Source organism: Pavona decussata, unplaced genomic scaffold (assembly GCF_977016875.1).
Source record: "Pavona decussata unplaced genomic scaffold, jaPavDecu1.1 SCAFFOLD_270, whole genome shotgun sequence".
Lineage (NCBI taxonomy): Eukaryota > Metazoa > Cnidaria > Anthozoa > Scleractinia > Agariciidae > Pavona > Pavona decussata.
In genome coordinates this window covers 679,621-703,287 of record NW_028145672.1, presented here as the reverse complement: position 1 = coordinate 703,287, position 23,667 = coordinate 679,621, and the positions used below count along the sequence as shown (strand labels likewise).

At 39.1% G+C, this 23,667-nt stretch overlaps 4 protein-coding genes across 9 annotated transcripts in view; 1 reads left to right on the top strand and 3 right to left on the bottom strand.

Moving 5' to 3' along the window:
• LOC146455748 (alcohol dehydrogenase class-3-like) overlaps nt 1-23,667 on the bottom strand; it is a 90,873-nt gene that overhangs the window by 27,288 nt on the left and 39,918 nt on the right. Inside the window, exon 12 of one of the 2 annotated variants that reach the window (XM_085093877.1) lies at nt 22,936-23,043. The exons of the other annotated variant lie outside the window; for it this stretch is intronic. The gene's annotated coding sequence lies outside the window, so the exon portion shown is untranslated. Of the gene's footprint in view, nt 1-22,935; nt 23,044-23,667 lie in introns of those variants that run through there. 2 annotated transcript variants of the gene reach the window in all.
• Nucleotides 116-7,109, top strand: LOC146455754 (uncharacterized). Its single transcript, XM_085093905.1, has 8 exons — nt 116-388; nt 1,180-1,300; nt 1,522-1,594; nt 2,316-2,409; nt 2,664-2,782; nt 3,920-4,104; nt 5,414-5,490; nt 5,819-7,109. The coding sequence occupies exons 1-8, from the start codon at nt 254-256 to the stop codon at nt 6,047-6,049; spliced, it is 1,035 nt and encodes a 344-aa protein (XP_084950031.1). The 5' UTR covers nt 116-253; the 3' UTR covers nt 6,050-7,109.
• LOC146455752 (methionine aminopeptidase 1-like) lies at nt 9,620-23,069 on the bottom strand. Of its 5 annotated transcripts, XM_085093875.1 has the most exons (14): nt 22,857-23,017; nt 21,618-21,678; nt 20,415-20,497; nt 20,207-20,261; nt 19,042-19,133; nt 18,127-18,210; nt 17,468-17,535; nt 16,671-16,741; nt 16,026-16,157; nt 15,451-15,556; nt 14,326-14,363; nt 12,368-12,433; nt 11,422-11,471; nt 9,620-10,345 (listed from the first exon to the last, which is right to left on the bottom strand). In XM_085093875.1, the coding sequence occupies exons 1-14, from the start codon at nt 22,968-22,970 to the stop codon at nt 10,229-10,231; spliced, it is 1,137 nt and encodes a 378-aa protein (XP_084950001.1). In that variant the 5' UTR covers nt 22,971-23,017; the 3' UTR covers nt 9,620-10,228. The 5 variants fall into 5 exon arrangements, 1 of the variants encoding a protein (XP_084950001.1); XR_014858956.1 differs by lacking the exons at nt 9,620-10,345; nt 11,422-11,471; nt 12,368-12,433 and having other exon boundaries at nt 14,326-15,309; nt 15,352-15,556; nt 22,857-23,069; XR_014858957.1 differs by lacking the exons at nt 9,620-10,345; nt 11,422-11,471; nt 12,368-12,433 and having other exon boundaries at nt 14,326-15,188; nt 15,373-15,556; nt 22,857-23,069.
• On the bottom strand, nt 12,870-13,960 carry LOC146455753 (uncharacterized). The gene is made up of 2 exons (XM_085093897.1): nt 13,046-13,960; nt 12,870-13,001 (listed from the first exon to the last, which is right to left on the bottom strand). The coding sequence occupies exon 1, from the start codon at nt 13,398-13,400 to the stop codon at nt 13,098-13,100; it is 303 nt and encodes a 100-aa protein (XP_084950023.1). The 5' UTR covers nt 13,401-13,960; the 3' UTR covers nt 12,870-13,001; nt 13,046-13,097.

Here is a 23,667-nt window from a genome sequence, read left to right as displayed (position 1 = left end):
CTCAGGCTCAGCGTGTATTTATTGTCCGTTTTGCTTCCATTTTGCAATTTATTTTATTTATCATTTTATATAAATACAAAAATAAATTCTTTTGTCAAATATCCAGGTTCTTTACTTAGATTAATAAGGACAGTTCATTAGAAATAACCTTCTACGGTCAATTTTCTGGCTTCAAAAAGTAACCCGAACAGATTTCTTCATATAAGGCTCACTAGACCTAGTCTCCACTTGTCACTTCCGTTTAGAAACAAACATGGCGGAACCTTCAGCAGCAACTTACGTTGCTCGGCCGCCAGCAGTGCTGTTTTATCACAAATCCATGAGTCAGTTGGCAGAAAGTATCTGTGAAAGATGTAGCCATGCACTGAAGTCTCCTGTCGTAACACAGGTGGGTCTTTTCTGAGGCAGTTATTCGCTTTATTGTTGTTTTGTTGCCCCATGCACAGATCATGTGACGGTTCTCTATGGAGTACTCTCTTTCAGAATTTTCACGTTGGCAGGAATTGTTTATCTCCAAAAAGACAAAGGATCGATTCTCCTGAGAATATCATTTGGCTTGTAATGGGCAATTGAAATTAGCATATAGAACGAAAAAGGTCTATTATGACTGTTATAAAGTTACATTTCCTAAATCGGAATCCCCAACCTCGCCCCCTCTCAAAAAACCTCCACATAGAAAGAAACATTTCAAGTAAAAAAAAAAAGAACTTGAATGGATTTTAATATTTGTAAATTCAGAGCTTTTGGAGATGTGTTTGTGGCATTATTAAACTGTTTGGAACTATTGAAAGATAACCTTGGACAATTTGTGTAATAATTTTGTGTAATGATTTAATAATTTTTAGTGCTGCCTTTGTAATGAGTCACCTGCAAACGGTTGGATTTTCTACTCTTTTCAGATAGGCTAGGACAATAAACTGTAGGTCCTGTGAATGTGACTCAAGTCAAACTTGTGGCAAACTTGTTCAACTGCCAGATAGACATCAAACATTTGCTGTGTTGACGCTCTAGTGAGTTAAATTCCACACACTAGAAATGCCAGGTTCAAACTCAGGACCTTATATGCAGGTGAAAATAATACTGACACAGATAGTGAATTAAAAGTGGGACACCTTTTTGGCTTGACATATTATTATTAGATGTGAACTTTTTTCTTATATTTTTTTTAATACACCTTAGAAAGGACTTCTCCATTTTCAACAAAGTGTGGAGCTCAGATCCATTTCCTGGGAACAATTTCCTGACGGCTGGCCAAATTTGTTCATTGGAAATGTCAAACAGGATTGCGCGGGAAGAGATGGTAAGCACCGTTCTACAAAAACCAGCAGCATTTGTAAGCCATGGAACAAGTTGGATATAAGCGTCTCCTTTTTTTAACGACAGTGCCTCCTTTTGTTACTTCATATTTACTTTTTTGAGAGCCCGCTTAATATGGACACGCGGATAACATGGAGAGTTTTTGCCAGTGTTCCTTTGGTGTCCATATTAACTGGGTGACACTGTATTTTGTTCTTGTTGTAGTCATCTTTTTAGGGAGCTTCCATTCGCCAGAAGTTGTGTTTGAGCAGCTGTCAATTATTTATAAAATACCGAGGTAAACTAAATGTATTGTACGTAGTTTACTGATTTATTATTACTTAATTCTATCTTCAGTCAATTCATTTGTTAGATAAATTTGTATTGCCAATCATCAAGCATGCCTGGTGTTAACCTGCAATCAAACCCTCCCTCCCTGCATCTCATCCCTCTCTCAAAAGGAAAACAAAACAAAACAAAACAAAAAAATGATGCCTACTTGCAGATTAGCCTGGTGTTGTCAGTTGTCATTGATTATATGAAGTTTATTCCTTTAATCCACTTATTGCCAATTTTGGTGACTGACAGACTTAAAGGGACAGTAATATCATGCTATTTTTAGTAACACATTGAAAATTGAAAAGACGCTATTCAGTTCATAGCAGCCAAGAAATAATGCATGACCAAAACTCCATTAAAAGACTGTCAGAATGCAAAGAAACTATCCACAGATATTTTTGCCGGCAGATGAGCAAAATATAAAATGGGTTCAAATTTGCCGGAAAACGTTGGGCCGACATTTTCAATTTTCGCTGTCATAATGCACTAAAAATCGGTTGTACTATATTTTGGTTCAACCTTTTGTCTCATGATCAGTAGAATCACTGTTAATATTTCTTTAAGTAAGCGATTTATAAATTAATTAACACAGCGCTCAAAGTTTAAATTTAGTGAATTTTTGCCCAAAATCATGACATCTCCCATGATACTGCTCCTTTAAGTTGCTATTTTCCTGTCAGGTTATTAGCAAGATCATTCACTGCCATTGTACCTTACTTTCCAACTGGAACAATGGAGAGAGAAGAAATAGAAGGCCGAGTTGCCACTGCAAAGGTACACTCCGCTTTTTAATAGACTCAGTCACTAATTTCGGTCAATTAAAATTTGAAACTGGCTATGAGGCTTATAGAGAAATAAAACAACAGAAATTAAATTGAGGTTCAGAGATAAATAAATTTTATTTCTTTTGTTTTATTTTCTAAGCCTTGTAGCCAAGCTGGAATTTTAATTTACAAGAAACATATTATTTACTGGAGAGTGTTGATGCTAACAATAAATTATTTTTTAACCAGATTCCCTTTTTTTAGACACTAGCGATGCTGTTGTCGGCCATTCCGTTGACGGCAAGAGGTCCCTCTCAGATCATGGTCTTTGACATCCATGCTTTACAAGAGAGGTTCTACTTTAGTGACAATGTGATACCCAGGTAGTATATAAGAAACCCTTAAAGTTACTATGGTGATGAGAATCTCATTTCTCATTACAAGATCACTACTTTACCAAATTCACAGGACACGTGAATAAAGGAAATAGACCCTTCCCCAAAATGGCGGCAACAGATTTGAATGAGTTAAAATTGAACTGAATGAAAAACTGATACCAGCACTGAAAAGAGCACCTTTACTTTAGTAACCTTGCAACATTTCAGCTTATTAGGTGCTATATCAGCTTAGGAAATGTAAGATGAAATTTGACAAATTTACAGATGTTTGTATGACTGGGGGTATATGTCATACCCTCAGTCATACAAACGTCTGTAAATTTTTCATTTTATAACTTACATTTTCTCAGCTGATATTACACCTGATATGCTGAAACTTTGCAGGGTTACTAAAGTAAAAGTGCTCTTTCTAGTGCTGGTATACGTTTTTAATTTTAACTTATTTGAATATTCGGTCGCCATTTTGGAGAAGGGTCTATTGAAACTGCTCACTACTGTGTTAATGCAGAGGACTTTAGGCGGATAATAATTAAAACTACAAGCAATGTAGAAGTGAAGTTTGAAACTGTAAATATGTAAACGAATAAAAACTTAAAGAAGTTTGATGAAATAAAAGATACTCAAAGGAAATACATCTTACAAGAAACAACAATATTGACTACTCACATTAATGTAACTATGGAAGTAATATATCAAACACGAGGAAGAGTGTTTCCTCCGATTTCCAAACACTGAGAAGTAGGTTGGAAAAACGAGGCGCAGCCGAGTTTTTTAACCAACTTCGAGGTGTTTGGAAATAGGAGGAAACACTCTTTCGAGTGTTTGATATAGCTTCTCAAACTATTGATAATTCTTGGAGAAATTCGAAGCAAAAGTTCACAAAATTTTATGATAATTAAGATCACATTTCTAAACCTCCTTCACGGTAGTGGTTTGCTTTGTTTTGGCTTGATGAATTATTAATGAGTTTGAGAAGATACTCTCTGGATAGGAATTGAACAATCTTACAATCTTACACCATTTTGATGCTTTTGTCATGAGTACCCCCTCCCCCTCTGAGTGGTTACATGTTCTGATGGTATTTTTCAACTTGATAACCAAGAATTCTCATTCTGATTTTAGATTAGAAACAGCCATACCATTGCTTCTGCGTGAAATTAACTTGCTTAGTCAAGAGAACACTGTAAGCATTGCATTTCCAGATGAAGGCGCGTTCAAGAGATTCCATACCATGTTCACTTCCTTTCCAACAATTACTTGCACCAAGATAAGAGATGGCGACAAGAGGATTGTCAGAGTCAAAGATGGTAAGTTGATATGTCATAGATTGTTAGTTTTCATTCGGTCTGGTTGGGTGGGGGGGGGGGGGGTATTGTTGCTTGTTCTTTGTTTTGCTGCGAGGGTGATAGGGCTTGGTTTGGTTTTCAGGTCTGAGTAATGTTTTAAATTAGGTTAAGGTTTGCCTTATCATTATCTGAAGGTTTCTTTTAAATACATAAACTTCCAGATATGAATGTAACTTACAATACAGCATCCTATAGATTTATCGCAATAGCAATGCAGTAAGCACAATTTTAACTATCAATAACTATTGCAATAGTTTTCTCAACTTCGTCAGAACGAAGAGCTAATGCTCAAAATGTCAGCACTGGAATCTCTTTACTTTGGCCAATTTGCCTCTAGTTATTAAGTTAAACATTTGTTAATAGTTGGCGTGTTGGACTCTGGATCAAGCAGTCCAAGTTTGATGCCTGGCTGAGATCATTGTGTTGTGTTCTTGGACAAGACACTCTACTGTCACATTTCCTCTCTCCACTGCTGGGTATAAACCTGCAATATGGACTAACATCCCATCCAGGGGGAATAGTAATACTCCTAGTCACTTCATACTGGTTATCCTGTGATGGACTAGCATTCCATCAAGGGGGGGAGGGGGGGGGGGGGGTTGTGAGACTCTAAGTCTTTTTATGCTGGGTATCCTGTGATTAACTAGCATCCCATCCAGGGGGGAATAGTAATACTCCTAGTCACTTCATACTGGGAATCCTGTATTGAACTAGCATCCCCTCCTGGGGGAATCAGTAATACTTATAGTCACTTCATGCTGGGTATCCTGTGATGGACTAGCATTCCATCAAGGGGGGGAGTTGTAAGACTCTAAGTCACTTTATGCTGGGTATCCTGTGATGAACTAGCATCCCATCCAGGGGGGAGTAGTAATACTCCTAGTCACTGCATACTGGGAATCCTGCAATGAACTAGCATCCCATCCTGGGGGAAGCAGTAATACTCCTAGTCACTTCATGCTGGGTATCCTGTGATGGACTAGCATTCTATCAAGGGGGGAGTAGTAATGCTCTAAGTCACTTCATGCTGGGTATCCTGTGATGAACTAGAATCTTATCCAGGGGGGAGCAGTAATACTCCTAGTCACTTCTTACTGGAACTAACATCCCATTTAGGGAAATGGACTCTTAGAAGCTTCATGTCAACTGAAACTGGGATAAGCTCTGGCAAAAGTAGGTCACTTAGCTTATAATAGCTTTTTGTATTTTCCTAATAAAGTCTATACTTACTTACTAAATGCAATGAAAATTTTGCTTGTTTCTCTTAAAGGTGACCCAACCGGACATCACGTGATCATTGTTGATGACCTTGTTATGACGGGAGGGACTCTGGTGGAATGTGCTAAAGTAAGGATAAGCTTGATAACACTTTCTTGCTCTTATCTTTGGTGAAATTAATCATTTAATCATTCCCCCCCCCCCACCTCCCATGGTAGCCCAAGCTTATCAATGCAGTCCATTTCATGTTCCTCACACTTTGCAAGAAAAGACTTGCTGATGTTTTGCTAAAGTCACGTTAATTTCCCTCAATTTGACTTTTTCGCGCCTCTTTTGCGTTAGTTTCCTTTAAATTGGGAAGCACTTTTTCTTTCAATTCGCGTTAATTTCAAATACCTTTATTAACACAAACGTTAATTTCCTAAGGTAGTCACTGTTTTGTTCCTTTATTAAACAGGCATTGTTGTCCTCGGGTGCAGTGAAGATAAGCGCCTATGTCACACACGCTGTGTTCCCCAAGGAATCATGGAAGCTGTTTACAGATTGTGAAGTGGCATTTGACAAGTTCTACATCACAGACTCCCTTCCACACGCCTCACAGATCGCACAGCATCGTCCATTCAAGTTGCTTTCTCTCTGTGACTCGATTTCTGAGGCTCTGCTGGGTTTTGACTTACTTCAGAGCTAAAACTTCGATCCCAATTATCAAACCTCAAATTCTCCTTTCTTGTCCTCATACATTTATTATAGCAGTATTAGGGAGATGTTGGTGAAATTGCAAGGGATTCAATGTTGGGTTATCGTAGCCTCCCTCGCACACGCTCTTTTGGCTCGTCACGCAATCTTTCCTCCCCAACGAGAAGAGGAAAGATCAGGTGACTGCAAGGGAGGCTAGGGTTTTCGTATCCTTAATAGGCCTTATGACGGTTTTCGACGCCTCGACGCGATCACGTCTTGAAATAACAGTTTGTATGGAAATCCGATGTCAAATAATTTTCATAAAAGGCACTATGCAAAGGCACTATGCAAAGGATTTTACAGAAAATAACTGAGGAATGTAGCTGTGCTAGAAAGCATCTAGTTGCGTTTTGACATTTCCATACATTTGTCTGTATAGCGAACCAGCCGTGAACTGCTACTAAAAATAGTTCGCGGGGAAAAAAATATAGGGAAATGTATGGAATGTTCAAAACACGACTGGACGCTTTCTGGCACAGCTACATCCCTCAATTTTTTTTTCTTAAATCCTTTCCCTAGTGCCAAAAGTTTCCAATTCTCTTTATTTTCAGAATCGATGTTTTATGAAAATTAGTTGACGTCGGATTTCCATACAAACACTGTTATTTGAAGACGTGTTTGCCTACTCGTCAAAATGGCGTCGAAAACCGTGATAAGGCCTATTCTGAATTAGCTTTCTAATAGATTTACTCTCGGCGCTTTAAACTCCAATTATCTGAAACCTCAAATTCTTCTTTCTTGTCCTCAAGAAACGGCAGTAGTTGGGCCAAACGTCTTTGGCCATCATGTTCATGTTTATATATAATGAAAGATAAATGCAGACATATCCATAGTCCCGGATGTAAGTGAAAAAAGGCATCTTGGGTACGAGAATTTTTTTGGTGACAAACGAGTGAGTGCAAAAAGGCTCATGGTATAGAAAATGCTATTTACAAAGTTTAATCATTACGCTTGTAGAAAAAATAGAATCTAGGAAAATGATAATAAAAGAATACTTTTGTATTTTATAAGCCTGGCCCCAGTTGTTCAAAGGCCGGATAACTTTATCCGCTGGATAAGGCACTATGCAGGGTCTAAAATATACTTCACGTTAAACTATGTCCAAGGTTTTTGTACACTCCCAAACTTAACTGTGGTTAGAGTGTGTATATTCGCTTGTTAACAAGAGGAAATACTGAAATCTTTGCACAGATCGAAACTGTCGGATAGTGACTTATCCACAGGATAAAGTTATCCGGCCTTTGAACGACTGGTTGGCTCTCGTCAACAGAGTGTATGCCCGAACAGGGTAAATTCCCGAACAGTTGTCAGTCTTGCTTATTGTTTTTGTTATTTCGGACACCATTGGGACCTGAAAAGGAGCGATTACGCGCAGAATATCCGGCCCATTCTTAAGGGCACAAATCTAATGCTCCCGCAGGCCCGCAGTCGATAAGTAATTTAGTCTAAGCTAGTAGAGCTCGTGGCATGGCGGGTCCTTCATGTCCCATAGTCCGGCGGTAGTCGATGAATACTTTAGTCTTAGTGCAACTTGCCGAGTCCTTCAGTCCCAACGTCCGGTTGTCGATGAATAGTTTAGCCTAAGATAGTACATCTGGCGGTCCTGCAATCACGCACTTGTTCCTAAGTTAATACAACTGGTGGCCATGGTACGTCAGTCCCGCAGTCCGGTGCCTATGGATTATTTAGTTTTAGTTAGTACAACTGGCCGTCCTTCAATCCTGCAGTCATGCAGTCGCTGGTAACACAAGTGTAGCGCGCTTGTTCCTAAGTTAATACATCTGGCGGTCCTTTGAACAGTCCTGGGCCCAGGGGTTAACGTGAACTTTGATTCGAGTTTATTTACTAGCCCATACGAATTCTTCCAAAACCTTTTTGTCTCTCAGTTTTGCCTTAAACCTTTCTTCACCATTAGCTTAAAATTAACCTTAAAAACATTCTTAATGAGAGAGATGAAAACCTCGGTTAACTTTTAAACGTGGATCAGCGTTAGTCGGCTTTCGAACAACCGGGCCCAGCAGTCACGCCGTCACGACTGGAGGAACAGTGTTTCAACTTGGTGGGTCGGCGGGTATTCTGCAATCTAGTCCCAGAAAAAGTGTCCGTACTACGGAGTGTCCTTATTACGTGGATTAACTTTAAGGAAAATGTATGTCTGGGACCAACAAACTGTCCATAGTAACGTGGTGGCGTGTTAAGTGGCGGTCCGCATAGTGGAGTTCCATTGTATTCAGCAGCGTGGAATCCAGACCGTACTCGAAAGAAAAGAATTTGAATTTTCAGTGGAGATTAATCTCGTATTGAGAGAATTGCCCGATAAAGACTAATAAATACAACTCTCTCATTAAAGAGATTATTTAGCGAAAAATTGGGTATTGTGGCTGGGTACATTTTTTTTTCCACTCGTACGAAAGCGAGCTGTAAATAAAGCGAGGGAACTGAGCCAACGAGAACATTTAACCTTAAATACTTAATATTGTGTTCCCAGATCGTTTTCTGAAAATATAAGTTGCAGACGGTGTCAGTAGGAAACGTAGTTTAACTCCCAGAGTTTACTTGCTGTGTTTGGTTTTATAGAAATACTAGCTGAACTTTTTTCGCATTTTAGCGACATATTTGCCCCTTCAAACAAGGAAAGGAATGGAATCAGTTTCCAGTGTTACGAAATGTTGAGCTGACATTATGCTGGGGAAAACTGCAGATTTTCTTTGATAGGATTTTCTGAGGCGATTTTAAAGGAACAGATGCCCACCGAAATGAACCACAGGATTACCCGTAAACAGGCTACCTACACAGCAGTTCCATTTTCCTTGGCCTTCTTTCTTTAGTCATCGCTTGTAGCCTTCTTCCTCTTTGACGTCCTTTGCTTGCCGCTATCAGCATCAGTCTCTGCTCGGAGGTTGATGCGGATACAACTTCGATTCCATTGTCGTGTTTCAAGAACAATCAGTGAACAATAAACTGAGTAATTTTAGTCCGAGACTATGACAAATGACAGTTCTTTAGTTTGAACTTGTTACAGTTACAGTTAAGAAATTAAACGTCTTGTTGCCGTACGAATGTCTGCTTTAGCCTTTGCATCGATAAAACATGTGTTCGTAACGTTCTTTTTTGAGAGCCCGCTTAGCACGAACACACGGATAATACGGACGCTTTGGCATGTCCCCTTGGTGCCAGTAATTATTAACCGGATTTCACTGTAATACTGTTTATTATGCTGTACAATGTGGTTCCAACTTGTGAGTTTGTGAATCTTTGCTGTAGTGCTGTTTATTATGTCCTTCAATGTAGCTCCAAATTTTAAGTCTGTGGATGAAATTCTAAAATGCGATCATTCAAATGAAAGCTACCGAGAAGTACTATCCTGTGGTGCTGAAAGCAGTGTGCAAGGGTTTGTTTTAATCGTTAATACCCCTCTTGTCGAAAATCAACATTTCTAAATTCCAATTCGATCAGGAGAGTGTCCCCAATCAGTGCTCTGCGATAAATACATTGACACATAAATAAGTGATTTATTTAATATTTTATTTATTGATCAAAGACGAGTGTTGACCAACAGTAAAACTTTCCTTTATGTCTCAAGAGGAGTCCCAGAGAATCTCTCACGAGCTCTTAACCTTGTCTCATTTGATCTCTTGTTAACTACTGCCTACTCTAGTCTCACAAAAGCATCAAAAGAACCTTGTTCTCTAGATTACAAAAATACTACTTGGCCAGGAACTTCAACACCACGAAATCTTTGGTCTCAAATTTACAACAGATTGTTTAATTTGATTTGCAGTGAATCCTGCAATGTCTACTAATTATTTTCAATTTAAACTGCTTTACAAGCAAGAAAAAAAAATATCGATGCCATCAAGCCAACTTTACTCTCATTCGCCCTTCAATCCCCAATATCGACAATCATAATCTCCTTACTCTTCTTCACGTTTCTTATGATACTAGTGGGAGAATTAGTACAAACATCAAGACATTTCACGTTTGGTGATCACTTGCTCTATTCTTAACACCCGCATGTATGATAGAGCAGTAATGTTGTTGGGAGAAATTGGATGCAGATCACCTTGGGTTTGAAGGTTTGTGAGATATGCTGGCCGTCATTATGATCAAAAGCTAAATATAATTCAGTTTACATCTGAGAGAGAAAGTGAGCTCGTCCATTGTCATCAGGTCTTATTGTGAGGATATCGCAGCCAGTTTCCGTCACTAGCAAGGTCTGTTCAAACTGAGCTGAACGCTTGCCATCCTGCAAAGAAAAGATACAATTAATTACAGTTTTTGTTTTGGCAACTTTATTAGACACAAACAAGTTCAAAGGAGGAGACCACAGGGTCCGAAATTGCGCTTTCCTGGTCGCCAATGCGACTAAACATTTTGCACTGGCGACCAGAATTTCACAACTAGTCGCCAGCGGGCGATTAACTATTTCATGCAACGATCATCATACAAACAATAACTTTGATTTTCAGCCAAATAGATAAAAATAAAATCAAAGCCGCCCGCCAATTGGTCACTTACTTTTTACCTTTCCACTGCTTTTGAAGTATAAAACTGATTTTCCTGTTATTATAAATCTATTACAACGCTTCACAGCTCGAGCAGTGCGAAGCTTCGCCGCCATGTTTTTTGAACGAGAAATGCTGTACGGTTGTGGCCCGGTGCGAAGAACATTGCGATCTTTACAGAACGCGAAAGGAAAGATCGTTTACGGTTTTGAACATAGAGCAAAGAACCAACCGGCAGTTTTTCAATCGGGTACATTTCTTCTCCAAAAGGTAGAGACAAGAGAAGGTATAAAGTTGACTTACAACATTTATAGCAGTCGTATGAAACTGCGTATATAGCCGGCATTCGATTCATTCGTCGTGGTTTTTCTCAGTGGTAGGTGTATAAATCGCCATTGCGGCCCCAAACGCAAACGCGTTCTATTCGTTCTAATTCTTAAAAGAAAAATTGGCGACCAGAATTTTCCATCTGGCAACCAAAAATTTTGGTTTGTGTTTCGCTGCGAAGGAAAAATTTTATTGACGCTTTTTTTTCTGCTTTTTGGCGATCACATTTTTCCATATGGCGACTGAAAAAAAAATTTCAGTCGCCACTTGGCGCCTGCCTAAAAAAGTTAATTTCGGACCCTGGACCAGGCTGCAAACAGGACAAGAGATGCGATGCGAGACATTTGCAAAAGAAAATTAATAATTAGTTAGCATTTCACAGAAAATAGCGCACACGTGACCAACCTTGTTCCCGTGACTTTTACCTTGTAAATAAGGAAAAGGCCCAGGTACTAGGAAAGAGGTAGATTTACAACAGGCATGCACATACCTGCGTAACCGCTGTCCAGTTGTCAGGCCACATCTCATCGCGCCAAGTTCCTGGAAATTACAATCAGTTGATCAATCAATCAACAATGGCAATAATTTAGACGCTGTCATGAAATTGGTGGGGCAGTTTAATTAGTTTTTTTGCCGGGAATAATTTTTGTGATTTAGAGATGATATAGCTTTCCTGAAGGGAAAAAAGGTTAGCAATACGAAGCTACTAGAAGCAAACATCCCAAAGCATGATTCATTTTTGCATTCAAAGCAACCTAATGCTGCCTAGTTGTAAACTAATTAAAACTGTGCGATCCCCCATTTGCTAATGATACAGTTTGTGTATTGTTTCAAATTTTACTATTTCTTGTAACCTTACACCCCCTGACTTTTTTCTCAGTAGAGAAATCACTCCTTTGAAGTGTGAATACAACGTTAGGTTCCCATCACTGAGAAAATAAAAAATGGGGAAAAGTCGGGGGGAGGGAGCAGGGATGACGGAGTGGTGAGAGCACTCGAGCCTCCCACCGATGTGGCTCGGGTTCAATTCCTGGCCCCGGCGTCATATGTGGGTTGAGTTTGTTGTTGGTTCTCGTTCTTGCTTCGGTTTTCCCCTCTCCTCAAAAACCAACATTTCTACATTCCAATTCGATCTGGAAAGCGTCTCCAATTAGGTCTGCGCTAAATGCATTGACACTTCAATAAAGTCATTTATTTATGATTTGATTTAGTGATTAGTGGTATGGAGATTGTCAATGATCCACAACCCCAGTCAGGCGAGGGGAGCAGCAAAATGAAATTTAGCTTTGAAAATTCTCCCAATCCGTACCACAAGAAGTGTGTAGCGGACAGTGCAGAGAATTTCTACATTGATATTGTGGCTTTAGGTTAAAATTAAAATGTCAAATGGCTGTTTAAGAATTTCAGTGCTCTTTGTAGCTATAGTGGGTGGTTACCTTGTGAAATCATTGGTTCTATGGTGAAGGTATGGCCAACCTTCATCACACCAACAGCTTTGTTTTCTGTAAGAAAATGAAAGACATCAGACACACGATTCAGTTCAATGCTGGTATTAGAGACCTATAGATTCTAGAACTACGAATATGAGTAGAAGTTTTTCCAATAGAAAAATAGACAGTACGCACGGGTGAACCAGTGTCATTTTGGCGGAAAAACGAGAAAGTTGTTGCCATTTTACTCTGAGGTTTTGTTAGAAAGGCGAAGTGGCGAAAACAAGTCCTTAAAACTTTATAGGTGATCTCATCTTTTTGAGATCACGAAAGAGCTTGCTTATTCCTTATTACTCCAAGTGGAGAATTAAGGTCCATGGAAACTGCCCGCCATCTCATCTGTTTTGGGATAGCGTTTCAAGCTCCCTCCAGGTGTAGCCCGCCTTTCCCACCTCATCGTGTACCGTTCTCCTCCAGCTGTTCCTACGGCGTCCTCAACTTCTCTTTCCCTGTGGGTTCCATCTCAGTGCATGCCTGGTTATATTGCTTGTAGGTTTTCTGAGCGTGTGCCCGATCCAACCCCACTTGCGCCTACTTATCTGGGTGTCGATTCTCTCCTGTTCAGCTCTTTCCCACAGTTCTTCGTTCCTTATGACCTCTGGCCAGTGGATGCCCACGATGGACCTCAGGCGTCTGTTGACAAAGGACTGCAGTTTTCTGGAGGTTTCTTTGGTTGCTATCCGTGTCTCTGACTATACAGGAGGACAGACTTCACGTTGGTGTTGAATATCCTTAACTTGGTCTTTCTGGATATCACCTTTGATCTCCATACACGCCTCAGTATTGCAAAATCAGTTCTTGCCTTCCCAATCCTTGCCAGTATGTCCCGATCAGACCCACCATCTTTGCTGATGTTGCTACCAAGGTATGTGAAGTCCTCCACTTCATCAATTGCTTCCCCATCCAGCTTGATGTTATCCACATTCCTGGTCTTAACCCTCATCACCTTTGTCTTGGATTTGCTGATCCTAAGGCCCATCTTAGCTCAGATCTTTGCAAGTTGCGTTACCTTGGCTTGCATGCTGTTACACTATGCAATTTCAGTTACTGCGACTTGTCTTGCAATTTTGCCGCGACAGAAGTTGCATGAAACGCTGCCTTGTGTAACATGCCCTGAAATGACGATGTCTTACAATTTTTTTGTCTCTGCAATCTGATGGTTATGGCAGAGGAGGGCAATGTCGTCGGCCAAGTCCAGATCTTCAATACAGATTGTGAGGGTCCACTGTATGCCATCACAATTTGCCTCTGTCATCTACCGCAATATCCAGTCGATGGATAACAGGAACAAAAAGGGCGACAACAGGCATCCCCGGCGCACTCCTTATAGCATCTCAATCGGCTCCAAAGGGCTTAGCAATCATTATTCAAATCAACTGAGTCAAGTTTGTTGCTCACAAAAAGTGAAAAACGAAACTTCCTGAGATATATCTCTTCTTACAACTTCACTAAAAACTTGAAGTCAAATCCCATATTTGCAGTTGTATTCGTACCAATATATATATGTAGACAAGCCTAAAAGCGGAGCTTATGGTTTCCCTACAAACTTAATTGCCAACTAGATCACGGAGGGTCGTGGGTTTAAATCACATCTGGAGCTCGGATTTTTTTCCGAGTTTCCAATTGATGCAAAAAACTTATCATGTGTTAGCAGTTTTCAATTGAGTGTCGAAAGTAACTTTGCGCTTGATTTGGTTTTGCATTACTGCACTCTGTGATTAGTTAACAAAACTCGCGCCACTTTCTCAACCAATGGGAATCGCAACCAAAAGCAATCGTGTTTTGGCCGCACGCGTTTTCCCGCGCTCAGCGCCGGTTACATGTAATCCATGGTGTTCTGTGTGCACGCTTTCGGTGCGCAGAGCTCCGCTATTACTTCACTACCTGCAGTACTAGTGACTTACTTGAGTAATGAGGGACACTTGGTGCAGTATGAAATAGCCTGGTAAACAATGCAAAACATATTTCATTTAGCAGCTCCCAATGACTGCACTTAAAATTATTTTAGTGTCCCCAATTAGCTGTTTACAAGCTAAAGACATTGACACTAAATAGTTGTTGTATTGTACTGTATTGTATTGTATTGTAGGTTCAAATGAATTTCTAAAACTCATTAATAATTTATGAAGAGAAAACAGAAATCATTGCCATAAAGGGGGTTTGGAAATATGATCAAATTATCATAAAATTTGGTGAGTTTTTTTCTTTGAATTTCTTCAAAAATTAGTTAAATTTAATGGCTTGAAAAACCATATCAAACTAAGAGTAAGAGTGATGCCACTTTGGAAAATGTCAAGATACACAAATTCAAACTAACTGAATTTCATATGGCCTCCAGTGAGCACACATTAACAAACAGCGTGTCATTGTTGTTGTCTTGCCAGGTCCAGGTATGGTAGTCAACTTACAGAATTTAGACGAGAGCATCAAGATACACAAATTCAAACTAACTGAATTTCATACAACATGTAGCAAGGACAAAATTTTGTCCCTGCAAAAAGAACTTTAATTCCATAAAAATGGGGATGTCACACAAGGATAATGTCCCTTCAACATGTCCTCACTTTATGTCACGGTGAGATGTCCCCATTTTATGTCCCTGTAACATGTCCTCATTTTATGTCCCTGTGATATGTCCTCATTTTATGTCTCTGTGACATGTCCTCATTTTAAGTCCCTGTATCATGTCCTCATTTTATGTCCCTGTGACATGTCCTCATTTTATGTCCATGTAACATTTCCTCATTTTATGTCCCTGTGACATGTCCTCATTTTGTCCCTGTTACATGTCCCCATTTTATGTCCCTGAGACATGTCCTCATTTCCCTGTGACATGTCCTCATTTTGTCCCTGTGACATGTCCTCATTTTATGTCCCTGTGACATGTCCTCATTTCCCTGTGACATGTCCCCATTTTATGTCCCTGTGACATGTCCTCATTTCCCTGTGACATGTCCTCATTTCCCTGTGACATGCCCTCATTTTATGTCCCTGAAACATGTCCCTGCCCATGACCCAACTTTACTTACTCATGAATTCCATGTCCACAGTAACTCTTAACAACAGCAAAGCCATGAGCTTGTGCATGTTTTTGAATTATGTTACCAATCTCTCTGTACTTCACCCCAGGCTTCACTGCAAGAACAATGTAAATTGTATAGTTGCTTTGTAACATTTTAATAATAATAATAATAATAATAATAATAATAATAATAATAATAATTAATAATAATAATAATTAATAATAAATAGTAGTATCATTTCATTTCCGGTTTTGGAAATTAAATTTTGGGTATGATTTTCTGAAGTCATGTTTATTCAACACATGCCTGCAGTATACCATTGTTTGATTTTTTAGAAGATATGGAAAGTTCATCTGGTACATTGTATGATAACATTGTTAGTGCCTTTTAACAGTATTCAACATTGAAGATGCTGTTAAATGCTGCTATTTTGTTTGATGTGTTGTCAACCAAAATTTCATTCCATTTTCAAGCAGCTCAGCGAAAGTACACTTTAGTCGCAGCGAAATGTGCATCTGGTACATTCAAGTGCTGAAATTGTGAATTTGTTATGAAATTTCTTGTTAATACCTTGTACCTACCTTCAGCTATGGCCTGATTAATGCATTCATAAGTCACTTGCACCAACTGCTTGTCATCATCACTAACTTCACCAACAAAGAATGTCTCATTCAGATCTCCATGGAAACCATCGTAATAGATGGTGATATCAACTACAGAAAAATAAAGATCGTGAAGTGAGCACATTCTTTCACTATGATGTGTTCACCTACCGCAGGACATTGTAGTTTTCAGCAAATCTGGTCACCCAGAGATCATGGGAACATTTCAAAAGAAATGTTGTTAAATACAGAACTTCAAAACAGACCTTTATTACAGATTTTCACTTCCACAATTTCTTTAAAAAGGTAAAGACACAATGATTATTATAACGGAGGCAATTCACAAAAACTTTGACACTTTTTAGTTTACAATCTGTTTAACACATGCATACAAAAATAAACTCAGTGACATGTGGAAAAACAAGTTCAACAATCCATGTTAATGACTTCTAACGATGTTGTTTAATTTGTTAAATTCTGCATGAGCATGTGTGACAACAAACTAAGGGCCCTGAGATTGTCTGAAAGTGTAAATGTTTTATTAAATTGCCTCCTCAATACAATTCAAGGAATGACAGCACTGTGCTTAAAATATAAGACAGATTAAAAATGACCAGAACTTACTGTTTAGGAGGTCACCATCCTCTAAGGGCCTCATGTCAGGTATACCATGGCAAATGACTTCATTGACAGACCTTCAAGTCAAGACAGTTGATTCAGACATTGTGCTAACTTCAAACTTAATTCATACCCATAAGAATGAATTCAGTTCTGGATGACAACATCAGGCAACGGTTGAACAGGGTGGGAAAATTCCAAGCAAAAAAGTTAGACTTATTGCACTGATCAGATCAAACCTTAAACAACGCCCTATGACCAAACTTGACGATCAAAAAACAAATGTTCCAAGTATTGTATACAATATACTGTATATTTGGAAACTGGTTCCTCCACATTCAACCAAATTTTCTATACACACCTAATTAACTAAATGCGGCAAACTTGGTGAAGACCCTTTCTGGTGAGCCAATTGCTGCAAAAGTAACATTTTTCCCTAGGGTTTTGGCTTCAATTCGACCATAGATCAGGAACCATGTGTATTCCGACAGACAAGAAGAAAGGTATAAGCTTTACAGTTCAGGTTCAAAATTCCCACCCTAGCTGGGTAAAGTTCAAATCCCCCACCCCTTGAGAAGCATTTTCCATTCAATACCCTACTTCCCTGACACATTAAAATAATGGTCAAATGCCCAGGGTGTGTACAGGTGGGGTGGGGGTGGGGTCAAAGGGGATGTTGAAGGTTCGAATGTCACTGATTAGTACATTAATTATTTAATTTGTGTGGAGTTTGTGCCATGCACATATTTAGCAATGCAGTTATTACGACAACCAATATTTAGTTATAAATGTGTACCACATACGTGCAACATGACTTTGGGAATCCATGATAGTTTAGAGGAGATGGATAACAGTTTCTCTCAAGACAAGCCTGAAAACAACAAGGAAAGAATAGCTTGATCAAAGTGGTTCATAGCACGATGGCTGCCATTAGCTAAGATCCTCTTCACACATGGTCATTATGTGAACTGTCCCTACTAATTCAAGAGTGTTTTAATTTGTACCATGCTTAAAAAATCATGTGTCATCAGTAGAGCCTTGTTAACAAACATGGGGGAACACCTGAAGAATTCGGGACACTCAGATCCCTGGACGTGTCTTCAACAACAATCATTGTGAGGGAAACTCAGGCATCCTGAAAAGGAGGATCAGAGAGGCCATTGACAAACAGTGTCAAGGCCTTCCTCTGAATTGAAACAACTTTAAGAATTGCAAGCGGTCTTTTTGGATGTTTAGTCATGTGACTCACACAATGTTAAGTCCTGTGACAAGTAACATCTCACTTACTTGAAAAAGATTCTGCAAAGAAATAGAAAGCTTGCAACGCTTACACTTTCTTTTTTGGACCCTGAAAGCCAATTTTTGCTTTTCTAAACTTCAAATGACAGGATCAGGGAACAAGCTATTTTCTCAAAAGGCAATAATAATTGTACGTCAATTTGTTTTTGTTTAGGATTTTTACCTCGTGAACAATCCTGTCTAGTTCATCTGTGGTGATGCCAACTCTGACATTCTTTGCAGCTGTGTCCATCACTTCTCTTGCCAACTAAGGATTAAGAACAATCAGATTTTCTTCCATGTATCATTGGTTGCAGGCTTATATCCAAAGGGACTTATTTTCAGGATTTAAAAGTAGCTTAGAACTTGGTAACTCATTCACAAGAAACTATGTGTAGGGCAAAATACACTGTAATGTTGATTGATTTCTTCAATTGTATTTTAGTTTAAATAGAAAGAAAACGAAATTATTCAAACCATGCTCAGTTCACTTGAAGCTTGACATCGTACATTACTGTTGCTTAATTCTGTAGGTCACTCATATTGTCAAGAAAAGTTTAACAACTGACTTTCTTCCTTGATAACTGGTGTCTGTGATAAAATAGGGTTTGTCTGGAGCAATTTTGATTTTACGGTAAAAAATTGTTGTCTGATAAGCTAGTCTTGAGAATGATGTGTTATTCAGAGAGTGACACAGGCATACTCGGAAAAAGGAAATCTGAGTGTTCCTGTTGACCCACAGTGTAAAATATTTGGATTACTAGTTTGGATGCTCTAAAACTGTGCTACAGAAGTTTCATGGGAGCTAAGGCCATTGAACTAGGTTCATGTGACAAACATCCTGCATACTGCTTGGATTAGAATGTCAATGTGCGCATAGAATAAACGTGATGGTGTATTTTAAGTTAAGGCTAGTGAATAAAAGAGAATCGTATAATGTATTATTCAGTGAATGACATAGGCATACTTGGAAAACGAAATCTGAGTGCTCCTATCAGGAGTCGCACCTAGGACCTTCCAATAACTTGCTAGTTTGATAATAACAACCTACTTGCCGAAAACCCCTCAATTATCATTTTAGAAAACAAACTAATCTTACTCTGCAAGCCACACGCATCTTTTCAATCTCCTTCTCACTAAGAACTCTAATCTGCATGCTCTGTTTGGATTTGATCTCAGACAGAGGGACACCTGGAGAGGAATTTAAATAATTATATTTAATTTAGCAAATTGGAGCTGAAATGTTTTGCCTTGGTTTTTATCATGAGCTTTTGATTTGTCAGAACTGATCAACTTGTCCAATCAGGTTGATAAAGGAATGCAATATTTTGAAGAGTTAACTCTGAAGATTCTTCCTAAAGGCTGATTTACACGGTAGGACTTTGTCCCATGCAACAAGCTTAAGACAGGCCTTTGAAGACATGAATTGTTTCGTGTAAATCAAACCTACAACTCGCTTATGACTGTCGTGTACAACACAAATAAGTGTCGTAGAATTTTAAAACATGTTTTAAAATCCTACGACAATCGTAAGTATATAGGCAATGTTAAGTGACGAGAGTTGTGTGCGATGTTTTGCATGACGCAAGCAGCCTGTGCTCCAGAAATCGCATGCGACAGACGTAAGCAAGAGTTGTAACGTATAAATCACCCTTAACCCACATTCTAGAAACGGTGTGGGTGTTAATTTGAAGGATCATGAAGGACTGGTACTAGGGGCCAGTTCTTGAAGGAGGTTCATTTAGTCTGCGGAATAACCAGTCTGGAAAGCCAGCTCTGACAAATGCAAACACCCTTAATCTCCAGCAGTTTGTATAGTTTTGCCGAATTAGGCTCCATCATGCATGCATTTCCAAAAGTTTACATTTTTTATCAAACAAGGCGTGACTAAGGCGCAGCATATGTGTGACAATTTCAACATTTTTTTATTTAATATTAGACATGCCTGATGTAGTTAAAAGAAAAGGCAAACCTCTGTTTGTGGACACCTCCTGTAAGTCTGGGAGTCAATGAAAAATTTCAAGGGGTCATAGGTCTGGTTCTCTCCAAACCTTTTCAATTTGCCATTCATTTTGTTGGGTCAAGAAGGCAGCCTTCTCGGGTTTTTGACCTCGGCTGAGACCCCTCTCTAACTCTTACATGGATCTGGAACACTATGATATTAATGTTACTTTGATTAAATTTTATTGCCAGGGAACATGGACAAATCTAATGTTCATGACTTTCAGTTCGACAAGCAGGATTAAAACAAAAAATTCACAAACCAGTTTCTGCATAGTCTGGTTTCTGGATGTGGTCTGGAACCTCTCGCCTAGGGGACTTTAAAACAGACACTTCAGTTCAACAACTGGACACTTCACATGAACTTCATTGTAGACATAAAATTACTCCAGCCTGGATGCCATGAGTAAGTGGTCTACGACTGCCAGTTTTAACCATACTTTTACAATAATAAATAAATTTATTTCTTACCTGGGGCCACGGCCGAAGTGATCCAGTAAATTTATATCCTGGCCATGGGTTGTAGCTTGCTGGCTTTGAATTCTCTATTTTAGCTGGTATGCATGAGCAAAAAAAAGCAAAATATGTAAAGTAACCAAGAGAATGAGCTAAACAACACAGAACCTTGGGGATGTCACTAAGAGCCCGCTACCAGCAAATTTCACTGTCTGAAAGATATCTAACACATGCATAGTCCAAAAGAGCCATTTGGGTTTATAAATGCACCTGTTAAAGATTTTCGTAGCTACATGTAAATCTCTGGAAACTGAAAAAGAATATTGAACTCCGCCAGTCACAGTGTTCAAAAGCGATCTCCGACTCTTGGCACTGCGACATGTAAACTTAATATCTTTGTTTGTTAAGACATCTGCTGCAATTGCTGACGTCAGAGAAACATAACTGTCAGTTGAGTCTAATAACTTTGGAGTAATAGAGAGTTATTTTTGGAAATAAGTTATGATTTCATAAGCTACATGTACAATCATATACCCGCCAACTTTTTCTGAGTCAAATGCGTGAGATTTTTGTCTCGTCATGACGTCATTTCTGAAAACGTCCCAGCCACTTCCGAAGATTTCAGAAGACCTTAGAACGTTGCCGAAGGTGTTCCAATGACCTTTGAACACTTCCTATTCCAATGGATTGTAGACGTTTAAAATCAAAGTGCAAACTGAAACATGAAAATTTTAGCATGTTGTGATACAGTTAGGACACAAAGTCAACGTTAAGCACCTTTTGGTAGTAAATTGGATTGAATTTTTGTTATTATAAATCATGTGTTAAAGAACAACTCGTTCGGATTTGTGAGTCAGGCATGAGAAATTGCCCTCAGTGCGTGAGATCGCTGTCTTAAGTCTGCAGGTGTAAGACTTGCACATAATGCGTGAGAGTTGGCAGGTACATGTATACAATCAGAAAAAATTGGTTCACCCTGATTAAGGTCAGTCATTGATTATAACAAGTTTAATAAATGTCCGTATAACATGGGATTCATACTGTTGTAATGGGAGACGAAAGACATGTAAATGACATAAAGCTGCAAGGACTGTGAGAACTGATGTCTGCTTCATTTGGTGAAAATAGAGCTGACAATTAATGAACATGAAACATGCACTTTTGAATGCTTGAGACAAGTGCAAGACGTACTGATTACAGCTGTACAAGTGGGATTACCTGAAGCTTTTACAGTCTTGTGTACCTTTTTATGTTCAGTCCAGTTCTGCTTGAAGCAGTCCTGTAAAAAACAAAGAAACAAATTCATAAGAAAGATTACAATACCTCAGAAGCAAGGCTTTCACAATTTGCGAACACAACCGGGGAGGGGGGGGGGGTACTTGTACTTGACCCGTATTTGGGTATAGGGGTGCCACTGGGGGTTTGAAACCCTGACCCTGTTCAGGACGAAAATAACCTTAAATACCTATACTGTATAGGACAACGCCCTCTATTTTAAGACCCTATTTAAGACAAACGAGAACATCTAGCTCTTGTTTTCCACTTGTGTTTATTGGCAATAGTAATGAATGACATTTAAAGGCCCACTGTCACTTATCGGACACGACGTTCCCCGCATTAAAACCCGAACACCAATCTCAACAGATAAAATAGTACAGACCCATTAAAAAATTGTATGGTACCAATATTTTGTGTTAAGTTTTAATACCTGATCGGTTTTTAGTCCATAGGCGCCTACTGACCCAGAATATATAGTAGAGGTATTTCTTTACAACAATTATTAGCACCATACCATCATTTAAACGGCCCTTTAACTCGTCATGCATTCCTCCATAGGAACAGCTGCTGTTAGTAGTTTATTTCTATTTCCCACTCCTTCTTTTCAATTCAACAGACCTCTGCAGTTAGACTAGTTTTGGTTTTTCCAAAAAAAATTTTGCCAAAATTATGTAGCAATAGCTTTTCTTGGTTGCATGAAAAACGACAACTAAGAAATGTACATGTACATAAATGTATAAAGTCCTTTTGATTTCTTTTCGCTTTCACTTTTTCATTACCACTGATACAAACAGTGATTTTTTGGATATTTTCTTGACTTTGAATTTGAAAATCAAATTTAGAAGCTTACATGGCCATGCTTACGACACTTCCTTGGCGGAAAACGTGCCGTACTGAAAACTGAAGCTTACAAACGGCGACTAAGATGTACATTTTCACCGGTTAAATTGATAAAGCACGCAGTTGGATGTTTCTTCTAGGAAACGAATTTAGTTAATTAGAAGTTTAGAGCATGGAGAAGGTAATTTTTAAACCGCAAATCAGGAAATAACGAGACAAAAACGCTTTCAAACGCAGTAAGACATTTTTTCGATGACCATGCAAATTTCGTGCGTAACATCTACGCAACCATTTGTTCCGCTGCAAAACAGGTCAATTAGGATCAATAGATTGTCATACCTGAGCACAGAAGAAGCTTCCCTGAATTCCAAGCTTTATACAGGTAGGACACTGTAGTTTGGCCTTCTGGTCACAGCCTGGACTTTCACAAATCCTTGTCGCTACGGCCGCCATGATGAAAATGACAAAACTGATGTAGTTTCCAGTCTTCCGTGTAAGTTGTACAGGCATGTAAAGAGTGCAGACCCTTTAGCAATCGCCAAGACATAACAGAAAGTTTACGGCAAACAGCAGACGCGAGATTCGCGTTTATCACGGTTTTCTTGAAAACATTAGTACACAGATTAGAATAGTGCAAAATAATTCTGACCTTTGATGCTAAAGCGAAACTACTCAATTTTACTCAGAAACTGAAAACAGCGAACTGCAAATATAGGGTGAACATCATGATCACATGGTCGTTTCTGCCGTTCGCCATTTCACCGTAAAAGCAATATTAAATCTCTGTATTATCCTACGAAATCGCCTGGAATATTGTCTGATGCTTAACCGTCGAGGCCGGCCGTAAACCGAGTTGGCTAAAATCAGGGGATATTCCATAAGATTGAACGGGATATTTGTTTTATTGTACAACTCTTCGTGACACTGCCCATATTTGGCCGGTGATGCATGGTACACTGAATATCCGAATATTCGTCGTTCGTGGTCAAAAGATACCCTGCGATTTCGTGTATCGGGGAGGAAAATGGCAAAATAAAGATCGTCTCCAGGTTTTTTTTTTCTTTTTATTCTTCACCTAGGAACATTCGTCAGCTTTTCATTAATTCGTCTGATGTTCATGCGCATAATACGCGTTCCTCTTCCACAAAGA

Bases quoted from the DNA above. Each gene is read 5' to 3' on its own strand.
- LOC146455752 (XM_085093875.1), bottom strand. From the start codon at position 22,970: ATGGCGGCCGTAGCGACAAGGATTTGTGAAAGTCCAGGCTGTGACCAG. The intron at 19,134-20,206 runs GTTTGTGAATTT...ATTCCTCTCCAG, and splicing joins ACCAGACTATGCAGAAACTG to GTGTCCCTCTGTCTGAGATC. The intron at 17,536-18,126 runs GTAAAAATCCTA...TGTTGTTTTCAG, and splicing joins TAGACAGGATTGTTCACGAG to GCTTGTCTTGAGAGAAACTG.
- LOC146455753 (XM_085093897.1), bottom strand. From the start codon at position 13,400: ATGGGCCTTAGGATCAGCAAATCCAAGACAAAGGTGATGAGGGTTAAG.
- LOC146455754 (XM_085093905.1), top strand. From the start codon at position 254: ATGGCGGAACCTTCAGCAGCAACTTACGTTGCTCGGCCGCCAGCAGTG. The intron at 1,301-1,521 runs GTAAGCACCGTT...TTCTTGTTGTAG, and splicing joins GGATTGCGCGGGAAGAGATG to TCATCTTTTTAGGGAGCTTC. The intron at 2,783-3,919 runs GTAGTATATAAG...TTCTGATTTTAG, and splicing joins AGTGACAATGTGATACCCAG to ATTAGAAACAGCCATACCAT.